This window comes from Bidens hawaiensis, unplaced genomic scaffold, assembly GCF_021521415.1.
Source record: "Bidens hawaiensis isolate Kalapana, Puna unplaced genomic scaffold, B.hawaiensis_p1.1 tig00006961_1, whole genome shotgun sequence".
Taxonomy (NCBI): domain Eukaryota; kingdom Viridiplantae; phylum Streptophyta; class Magnoliopsida; order Asterales; family Asteraceae; genus Bidens; species Bidens hawaiensis.
In genome coordinates this window covers 1,150,492-1,161,535 of record NW_027491477.1, presented here as the reverse complement: position 1 = coordinate 1,161,535, position 11,044 = coordinate 1,150,492, and the positions used below count along the sequence as shown (strand labels likewise).

The 11,044-nt window shown below is 33.9% G+C and overlaps 2 protein-coding genes across 2 annotated transcripts; both read right to left on the bottom strand.

The window, feature by feature from the left end:
- Nucleotides 1–322: 322 nt before the first annotated feature.
- Nucleotides 323–1,676, bottom strand: LOC143633974 (bidirectional sugar transporter NEC1-like). Its single transcript, XM_077102176.1, has 6 exons — nucleotides 1,625–1,676; nucleotides 1,481–1,517; nucleotides 1,181–1,391; nucleotides 919–1,080; nucleotides 729–848; nucleotides 323–648 (listed from the first exon to the last, which is right to left on the bottom strand). Exons 1-6 carry the CDS (start codon nucleotides 1,674–1,676, stop codon nucleotides 469–471), a joined length of 762 nt encoding a protein of 253 aa, XP_076958291.1. The 3' UTR covers nucleotides 323–468.
- Nucleotides 1,677–3,941: 2,265 nt separating this feature from the next.
- On the bottom strand, nucleotides 3,942–5,860 carry LOC143633990 (actin-depolymerizing factor 1). Its single transcript, XM_077102189.1, has 3 exons — nucleotides 5,834–5,860; nucleotides 4,340–4,605; nucleotides 3,942–4,250 (listed from the first exon to the last, which is right to left on the bottom strand). The coding sequence occupies exons 1-3, from the start codon at nucleotides 5,834–5,836 to the stop codon at nucleotides 4,100–4,102; spliced, it is 420 nt and encodes a 139-aa protein (XP_076958304.1). The 5' UTR covers nucleotides 5,837–5,860; the 3' UTR covers nucleotides 3,942–4,099.
- Nucleotides 5,861–11,044: the final 5,184 nt, after the last annotated feature.

Sequence of the window (11,044 nt, the reverse complement as noted above, 5' to 3'; positions counted from 1 at the left end):
CGGGTGTTGATGTAGAAGCTGATCTAGCTGTGGTGCTGAAATCGTGAGAGAGGGAGGGTGAAGCTGGGTTGACGGTTGACGGCGGTGGTGCAGGCGTGCAGCAACACGACGGCAGGTGCTCGTGACCGGTGGAAGCTGCAACGGACTGCCGGAATTGAACGGTGGTTTGAGGCGGCGGTGGTGGCTGGGTGGTTTCTATCTATAATTCAGAACCCTTTTGGACCTATATTACGACTACATATTTTTTGCTTTAGCTTTCATTGAAAGTAATGAAATTATAATAATAATAACCTACAGAACATAATGATAATGAATTATTAAACCTGTAACCCCAATACTAGAACCCACAAGGGTACTTCACTTCAGCCTTTTCATATTACAATCAACCATACATGTGAATAGAAAATCTTGATAACACTTATAACTCTTACAAAATATGCTTATTCTCTCGTTTCTTGAACCAATTTATTATTCGTGACGGTTGGATTGGTTGTTAACAGTCACTTCCACCTCAAATTCTTCTTTATCTGTACGTTTTTTATTCGGTTTCTCTGTTTGATCCTTATCATTTTTCTTATTGGAATCCTTGTATATGCAATAAAGTATCATCTGAGCTATCCCAAACAAGAATCCAGCTACATTTGGTACCTATTAACCCAAACCAACATCATTATCTTAAAAACGAATAATGACGAAAACGTGAGTAGCTAAAAACGCTCTTTACTTACCGCTATATAAAAATCGTTTACAAAGAAGCCATAGAAGAACCATGCAGTGGCACACAAGGTGAGAGAGAAGGAGAGCATGAACGGCATGTACTCCACACTCCTTGTTCGAATCACTCTCCTCTGCACGAACAGATCATATTTGGATCATAGTTATTTTTGTGACGTTCGTGTGGTTGCTATATGCTCTTACCATGATGCTTAGAGGTGCCGCGAAGACTGCTAGATTGATGACTGCACAAATCCAGGCTACAAGTTCAACTCTTTTGGGGCCTTTCACCAACATCAAAGAGACTAGCATAACCGTGCCGAGTCCACCCACGTTGAATATAGATATAAACTTTATTGTGGATATCTAAAAGCAACATTGTTAGTAACATGATGGAACTGTCAAAGCTAGGGGTTTTGATAAGGAGAGCAAAAAACTTTTTATCAGTGTGGTTAAGATTTTGTACCCTGGAACTGTTAGTTGCATAAAATATGTATATTGAAAGGTAAGCTATTTCAATAAAACATCCAATGCAGTTGATGCTGATGATCATGTCCGCATTCGTCTTCAGAACCGCATAGTACAACAACAACGCTGCACTAAAGAGAGCCACCATGTAGGGTACTGCTTGGTATCCTTCCGAGGATTTCTTTCGGTAAATCTTGTAAAATGTTGGCCTAAAGAAGTAAAACAATTAAAAAATTTATAAAAAAGAATCATGATTTTAATACTAGTTGAAACAATGGTTTGAGTTTGTGTGACTTACAGGGGGGCTAGGAACACAAGAAACGATATAATATTACCTGCATAAGCATCAAATATACAATTAAAGCCATCTTTATGAGTCATAAGTAGTCACTAAACAGACCAAAGCGGTCACTAATTGGCATTCGATGATATAAAACAATACCTAAGAGACCGAAGACGAGAGCCAAGAAGTGAGCGTTTAAGAAGGCCAACATGTTGTCAAATTAAGCACTATTTTCTTCGAGGGACTCCTCAAAACGTTCTATATTTAAGCTTGATACGTTAAGAGCGAGTGAGATGAACACTTAACATGAACATGATATATATACTCGTAGTTTGGCAGTCTATAACTTTGATTGTTTTGGAGTTTTGGTAGTCATAAAAATGCTAATGAAATTGGATACATTTTAGGTTAGAAATGTATGGAGTTAGGCAGGGATTTTTGTCGTCGTGATGCGAGTGAATACATGTTTTATGAAAGTTTACATGAAAATAAATGGAAGAAAGATGTACATGAATGAATGTATTCATATTTTAACCATCAGTCCATCAAGACATAGAAAATGAGTCGGAAAAGGATCTAACTTAAAAAGGGCACGCTCTTACTACGTTTGGAGTTACGAGGATTTAAGTAATGGATGGAAACGTCTGAACATGCCAGATCATATGGCCCGTTCTATGAGAAACAGTCATCCATATCAACCCAAAACTTTTAAAAAATGACCCGTATCAACCCATTTTTGAGATGGTTAATGGGTCAAATTTGACAGGCCTAGTGCTTCCGCAATTAATCATAATTTCCTTAAAAAAATACACACGGGTTAAAAGAATACAAGGTAAAAAACAGTCCATTTTCTGTCATGAAAACCAAAATTTAATGTGCGTGTGGGGACGCCAGAATAAAATTCATAACCTGATAATTTACTTATTGTATAAATATGGAATATACGTGTTTGGTAGGTTACAAGGTTGAGGCTTGTCTCCATTACATATTATTTGCTAATTAAAAACAGTTTGCTTTTGTTGTCATTTGTCTCTCATTAGTTTCTAGTACTAGTAGTTTCTTCCATGTCTAACCATCAAAACATACCGGTTGGTCTGCAAATAAATATCTTGTCTGATATTGGTTCAAATTGTACTGAAATTGATATGGAAGAAGTATAATGACAGGACATGGATCCACCACTCGTGTGTCTATGAAACATACACGCACGTTGTTAGAAAAAGTAACAAACGCAATAATTCTTCGTATATGGTCACTCATTTTAAAATGTGTTAGCATGTTATTGATCGCTCTTAGACGGACATTAGAACACTTCTTAATTAATACTTAAATAACGGATATGTTATATTTATAACGGTTATGTTAAGTTCTTTATAAACTAACACTTTTTTTTGTTTTTTATTTTGATAAATTGTATGAAAGGTATAATCAGTACAACACAAAAAATATGATAACACGGATCTCTTCAGGGTGGTGTTGATGACCCACAATTGTGAGAGGAAAGTGTTAGGCCAGAAGAAGCGTATCCTTGTCTTGAAACCACCAATATCGATCCCTGTTACACCATGACCGATATCTTATAATTTGAGCATGGAGAGATCTCATGCTCCATATCCTCATCTAGATGTAGCAATATTATTTATATAGAATTACTATTCAATTGTTTAATGTTTGCAGGTTAAAGTAGTCTAGACAAAGTTTTTGTAAGCACTGGAGGCACCTAACGAAGCCAAATTGGTAGAGGTGAAAGCTATGAAATACGGTGTACAAAGAAACATTTGTCGGCAATTTGTCAAAAGTCTTATTAATCCCAACCTAATTTCCAACCAAGTATCGCGATTCTAGAATGGATTTATGTTGATACTAGGAGTCATCCTTACCAATGGATTATGGTGTTAATGAGTGTCATTCGTTGTTTTGCGGTGAGTATCAGCACAAATGGGCTTGATTGATGTGATGTGTACCACACAACTATTGTGGCATAATGTAACAAACGAAGACAAATGTATGTGCTTTTGTGCTATCCGCTGGTTGTTGAACTTAGTTGAAGATGCAATATTCGCTCCCTTTGTATAGAAATATGTAAAGCATGCCCAACGTAAATGAGTGAATAAATCTTGTAGTGGTTTGTAAGGAAGCTCTTTTTACTTGTCACAGTTCTACTCAACCCGCAAAGGCAGGAACCATTAACCAATGTAAACCCATCACTGAGCAAGTAAGTGGTTCATTTGACCGATATCAAACAGTTTAATTGCATTTTAAAAATTGTTTAAAAGCAATTAAAAATAATAGATTGAAGGATGGGATCTTGATTCTTGAAACCAACTGCTGCTAAAAGGTGCAGAAGGAAAATATTCAAAACCAAAAGATTCATGTGCCCTGTTCAGGTCTATGTTCTTGAATGTGTATAAATGTTTTGATTGTTTTGTTTTCACCAAGCTTATGAATTCATTTCCTGTCTTCTAAAATCGACACATCAAACATTACCAAAAGTTATTATCATCCGGGTGTATTCCAACACAAAACATTTGTAGACAAAGATAGAAGACCAACAGTTGACAACAAACCATCATCATCCATAAACCCAAAAATGCAAACTATTAACATCTCTAAAGCAATGACCATACCATTTAATTAGTTGGCCCGGCTTTTAAAAACCTCAAGATCCATCTCTGTTGGATCCGTTGCTTGAAGCTCCACCTGAATCCCATCTAATTCCCTCTTGAATCTATCCTTAGAGCTTGCATAAATCATCTTGCTTCTCACCCGTGCAGTGTCAGGAGACCTTTACAAAATTAACAAAATAAAAGAACAATTACACCATGATTCTAAAAAAAATAAATAAATTTTCTTTCAACGTCTTATTATGATTACCATGCAATGAAAAAGATCCTGCTTTTTTGGCAATTCTCTTCTGTAACAAAGTCATAGTCGAAAACAGCATAACGACACTCGGACTCAGGAAGACAAGCAGCAAAATCCTGGTGGCTTTGAGTCGGCTCGCCAACTTTTTCCACAATCACTTGCTTTTGTTTCTCTTCAATCTTGAAGATAATGTATCGGAAGGTTCTTTTAGCCTTTAACTCCAGAAACCTTAGCTTGCATTCATCATGCACCGCCATCCCAGATGCCGCGTTAGCCTACATATATTAACAATCAACCACATACAAACTCCAAAATTGGATAATAAAAAGCGTTCCAACAGACTAACCAAATAATATGTGTCAATGCTGCATAGGGTCCAAACAAAGAACATTAAATATGTTGACTAACCCCCACAAGGTTCAACATCAATAATAAAATAAAGATACAACCCAACTTGCATATTATATAGCTATTATGAAAAGACAATAACACATACAGCAGCACTTATCAAGTATCAACACAATCACTTAGTATAGTTTGTCTTTAAACAACTATTATTCATACATAGACACTACTGAGCGTAAGAAATTAATAGTATCATAAACTATCACAATTGAGCACTTTTGAAGAAAGTTGAGGCCTTAGGTGGTGTTAAACGAGTCGTGCTTGCGAGTTGGCGGGCCCAACCGAAACCGAACACGAACACGAACCAGAACACAGCCTGAAAATCATGTCAGACTCGTGAACCCGAACCCGAACACGACCCCTTTGACCCGAAATTATAATTTGTTTTTCACATATTAATATTTTAAATTTACATTTTTACAACAAAAAGTACAAATTTATATAAAAAATACATTTTAATAATAAAATCTTGTGTAAATTTCATTTTTAGTTTTACACTTCGGAATAAAATACCCAACCGGTTTAATTTGTAACATAAAATACATTAAAAAAACAAATAAAAATTAAATGGGTCAACCCACGTGAGTTGACTTGAACCCAACCCGTTTAGCTAACAGGGTTTGGGGGTTTAACCCAAAACTGACCCTGACCCAAACCCGCGAATTTCGTGTCATAAATCATAATTTTTCACACCCCTAGAAAAAACCAATAATATACTAGCTCTTGCAGCAATATTGTAAATGATATCAAACAAATAATGAGCATATTTATCACATTAAATTGGTAATTTAAAATTTGTGAAAAAATAAAAACAATCTGCCTGAATACGAAGAAAGTCGTTCTTAAAAAAAACACCATCTGCCTGAAGTAACTAAAATCAACAGGTAAAAGACAACAATTCCTAAAATAATTGGAAACAATTATCATCAAAATTAGGTAGAATCAGATCCAGGAGCTCAAAAGACAACAGCAAATTAGGGTTTGAAACTCAAGGATGGAACACCAAATTACTAATTAATAGCAAATAAATAGATTATTAACCACTACACAAACAAAAGGTGGGAGATTAATGTGTTTAGAATGAAGTAACTAACTAACCATGGCGGATGATTGATCGGAGGAGATGAAAATAAAAATAAAGGGTATTGATTGAATTGAATTATTATTATTATTATTATTATTATTATTATTATTATTATTATTATAAAAATGAAGGGAAACTTTGAAGCAAATCAGGAATAATAATAAGTTTGCAGGTGAAAGAGATATTTGGGCATGCTAGAAACTAAATATCTTTGATATTTGGTTAGCTTTAATAACTGCTTCACTTTGAACGGGTTGGTTATTCCACTTGTTTAACGCTTCAATTTGGACTTGGTCACAATATCAATCAAGGTCAAGTTATAATTAACTTCCAAACAAAAACATATATAAGGCAACTTGATGTCTATAGTGGTCACTTACGGGGCATTTAGGTCATGATAAGTTACGATATTGTAACTTATAACTTATTTTAAAAATAAGTTATAAGGAGGTAAAAATAAGTAGGGGTGCAAACGAGCCGAGCCCGAGCTCGGCTCGTTTAACTTACACAGAGCTCGAGCTCGAGCTCGGCTGGTTTCGAGCTCAATTTCCAAAGCTCGAGCTTGGCTCGTGAGTAGATTTTTCAGTTCGAGCTCAGTTCGGGCTCAGCTCGTTTACCATTTATTTGTTATTTTTTAAATAATATAATTATTTTTATATATTATTATCTTTTATAATTTTCTGTATAAACTAATATATATATATATATATATATATTATTTAGTTATTTTTATTTATTTTTTATAAAAATATATATTAACAATATATATATATATATATTAATAATTATTAAATATATAATTTGAAAAATTATATAAATGGCAGGCTCGTTTAGGCTCGCGAGCCGGCTCGAGCTCAATAGGTGAAGCTCGGGCTCGGGCTCGTTTATTAAACGAGCTTACTTTTAGGCTTGAGCTCGGGCTCGGGCTCAATTAAGCTCGGCTCGTTCGAGCTTTTTAACGAGCCAATCCCGAGTAGCTCGCGATCAGCTCGGCTCGTTTGCACCCCTAAAAATAAGGCATCCCAAACAACCTCATAATCAGTTTGATCCCGTTAGGCTATGAATGCCATCATGCATGTCTATGTTGTCGATTTTCACATCACACTTTTTGCTCGTGTATCTCAAATATGATAAGAGATGCCTAGATTATGTTGTATCACCCAATACGATTGCATATTGCAACTTTAGTGACACGAACGTCCATTTAGTACAATATGTGAACCTGTTTATGTTTATTCATCTCCCATTTAAACTGGTATTTATTTTTCAAACGCTTTCTCTCCCCCTCGTGCTCTCTCTCTCTCTCTCTCTCTCTCTCTCATACAAAAAGAAAAGGCATAAAGAAAAAGATCTTTATATTTGTTAGATTGTTTGTTAGAGATCTCAGTGATAAAATACATGTGGAGTGGCTAAAGTAATACAGAGGGTTTTCATATACCACATCAATCATTGTTGATCTACAATGGAGTGGCTAAAATAGTCACACACCTTATCTTTTCTGTCAAATGGCATAACTAGTAATCTAGTATTGTTGTCACTTTCTAGAAACTCGGCAACTTTGTTAGAGACCTACAATGTGTTTAGATCGCCATAATGTATAGTAGATAACTCACACATAACCGCGATATCTTTTTATATCATACGTATGCGTATACTTTAAATATACATGTATACACGAATAAGAACCGATTACACACACGATCCAAACTTGTGATGTATTAGTCTACATCAACAAAGCATAACTTTTGTTAAGCATGTGTGAACATTAGGTGACACACTAGAAGTTATACTATACGAAATAGCTATTTAAAATTCTTAATATAAGCTAGCTAATTCATACCACTGGACGAACCCACACCTTATTTAAACAATCTATCTATTTATAAGAGTAAAAAAAATCACCAAAAAATAGTAAACTGTTGTAAAACAACGACCTATTAGCAAGATCCATACACGATCATTTACATGTAGAGATGATAAAGAGAAAGAGATTGATTCTTATTGATGTCCATAACCAAATACAAGATACATCTATTTATAAAGACATTGCATTAATACAAAGGTAATGAATAGATGGAGGTTATGCATGTGGAGAGTCACTATATTAAAATGTATTCATAACACTCCCCATTGACTATCCACATGATGAAATATGTTTGTTGTTGCCTCATTAAAAACCTTGCTAGGAAAACCCATTAGGACAAAACCATAGCTAAGAAAAAAAGAGTGCAACGCGTATAATACTCCCCCTCATTTATACATCCGTAAGTTATGGGTTTCGATCTTCTTGGAAAGTTTGGTTGAGACTTTTATAGTTAAGAATCCGCCGCTTGATCTTGTAGCACACACTTCATTATTTGGAGAATTCTTCGTGTATGACTAATAGTACATCATCTTTTATATAAGTGACTTGTAGTGCCTCATCTTGTAAATAAGTACCACAACATCTATGAGTTTGCTATATTACATTCCCTGCATCAACATAACTAACCAAACCCTTTTTATTACGGGTTAGTAAAATATAAACTCGTATCTTTCATACCTTGAATGTATCAAAATTTATATGTTTAGCTCATTTCAAAAGTAAAATATAGACTCGTATCTTTCACACCTTGAATGTATCAAAATATTTATGTTTAGCTCATTCCAAAAGTAAAATATAGACTCGTATCTTTCATACCTTGAATGTATCAAAATATTTATGTTTAGCTCATTTCGAAGCCTCTTCACTTGAAACAAGTTATATCTTATCAATAAATATAAATAAATAATATATCTAGTTGTGTATAACTAGCAACAAAATTTTACACCAGTTGCAATAAACTATAGTACTTCTTGACTAAAATGTTGAATTTTGAATTAGAGTATTTGTTTTATATGAGATGAACTTCATTCATGCTCCAACATTTTATATATGAAGTTTGATTTATAAAAATGTCATCATAGAAATGCTCTATACGCATACCATCTCTTTATAAGATACAATGCAATCATCAACATGATATTATTGATTTAGTATTAAAATATTCCATACATGGATCAAATATATCATAGTCGTATCTCTTTTCCAAGAGATAATCACCGAGTTGATAATGTCATTTGACTCATTTCTAACTTGGCTTTTATAGTTCACGTATAGAACTTGTTAATTTCATATAATAAATACCTTGAGCTTTTAGCTTAAATGCTTCATGCACGCATAAATTGTCATGAACTCCCTTCTATGTTAACCAATCATGTATACAATATACGACTCAAAAGGTTTTGCAATCCATCATGGACTTCCTTCCATGTTAACCAATCATGTATACAAATTTACTCTTCAAGAGTTTGACACATAAACTTTATCTGGTTAGCACATTCATTTCTATGTCATATTTAAAGATGTCATCAAGAATTATTTTAATTTTATTCCATATTGTACCATTCTTATTAATGCATAGGAATTACATCCTTAAGATGCTTACTTTTAACCAATAAATCTTGTTAGGAAACTCACCAGGAGTTTCATATATATTCCATTCATCAATGTATACAAGAATAATATGTACTCGGATCCAAATTTATACAATACAATCATATCGTTCTCGAGAACTTATTTTACATGACTTGACAATTCAAATCCTTCATAGATTTTCTTGTAAATCTCAATATCAACTGAATAACAATATTTATTGGACGCATATCAATTCTCTTTTTGTATTACCAGATTGTTTAGTTATCGGAAAGTCGTTGCTTCCATCATTGGAGAATGTGTCTCCTCATAATTAATCATGGGTCTTTGCAAAAATTCTTGTGCCATCAATTTTGCAATTTATCACTTGATGAATATTCATAACTAATATACAATACCCGTTTGTATCTAACATATTTTACAACTTTAGTTGTACGGACTGCTGGTCCAACATACTTTCCGTTATTTAGAGAATTCAATTCTACCGTGTTTGCGTCTTGCTACTTTGGCCAATCATTTTTATATCTCATTTTTCGGCAGACCGTAGTTCTTAATCCTCAACGTTTTCATTATTTCAAGCGTTATACAAAATTATCAACGACGTCGATCTTTTTTACGATTCCATATATATCTAGACATGATATAGTTTGTTGAGATCTCTTTATTCAGGTACCTGATGTTCTTCTGGAACCATCATGTCTAATGTCTATTCTAGAGACCCTTTTACTATACCTCGACTTGACCATTTTAATTACCTACTTCATTTTCGAGGATTTTTATTGTGGGAACCAAATTGTCTAGCATGCTTCAGGCGTGCCATATACTTAGCAACAATATATTGTTGTCCTTCAGGGACACTAATCATAATTGGAGCACTAGCAGTTGGTATATGCGACTTGGCTAGTCACTTTGTTCAGGTCAGTAAATACGTCTAGTAATTAATTCACATATTCTTATAAATGAATTATCTTTTAAATTTATGATTCATACTTTTTTTCGCTTGAGGATCAATATGACATAATGATAATTCATTGCAACTTTTTTTCGTTGTTATTTTCAACTGCTTCTTATCTTCCCCCTCATGTTGGAAAAATTATTTTGTTAAAGTAGAAATCAATAAACTGATTCGTAAACGAATACCACATTAATGACTCTAAATTCATAGTTATGAATATTTTTCTACATCCAACATATATTCTCAACTTTCCTTGAAGTCACATCTTTGTGTGTGGTGGATCAATTTTAATACATACCGCACACCAAAAATCACATATGAAAAATCTTTGGTTTCTGACCTAAACCCAGTTGTAACAGGGAGGAAGTATTATAATTTATTGGCCTGATGTGAATTAGCATCAATATGTAAAAACACATGTTACATTGTACACATATGAACTTTTGCTCTCATGATTATTGGATTTGCAATCAATCGGAGATCGTTTGTTCGTCCTCTTCGACAAAAGCAATTTTGCAACAACATTCATCACATGTAGTTAACACTTATTCCGATAATCATTAGTGATATGGGAATTAAGATCATCCGCATTAATCAAAATATTCTATAAGAATGTGCTTGCTATCAGCTAAGTCACAAGTCACGCAAACTGCAGGTTGCGAATTTGATAACCATTTAGACGATGCATCAATTTAAATACACTAAATGGTATCATGTCGGGATATGCATATCCTTTTATAATTTTCATAGTATATCAGAGATTTACACCCAACTTAGTTGGTTAATAATTAACTTCCCATTGAGAGCAAACATCGT

Excerpts from the sequence above, each read along its gene's own strand:
- LOC143633974 (XM_077102176.1), bottom strand. The coding sequence starts at position 1,676 with ATGTTGGCCTTCTTAAACGCTCACTTCTTGGCTCTCGTCTTCGGTCTC. Across the intron at positions 1,392-1,480 it reads CTTGTGTTCCTAGCCCCCCT|GCCAACATTTTACAAGATTT; the intron begins GTAAGTCACACA and ends TTACTTCTTTAG. Across the intron at positions 649-728 it reads TAAACGATTTTTATATAGCG|GTACCAAATGTAGCTGGATT; the intron begins GTAAGTAAAGAG and ends TTGGGTTAATAG.
- LOC143633990 (XM_077102189.1), bottom strand. Across the intron at positions 4,251-4,339 it reads AGGATCTTTTTCATTGCATG|GTCTCCTGACACTGCACGGG; the intron begins GTAATCATAATA and ends AATTTTGTAAAG.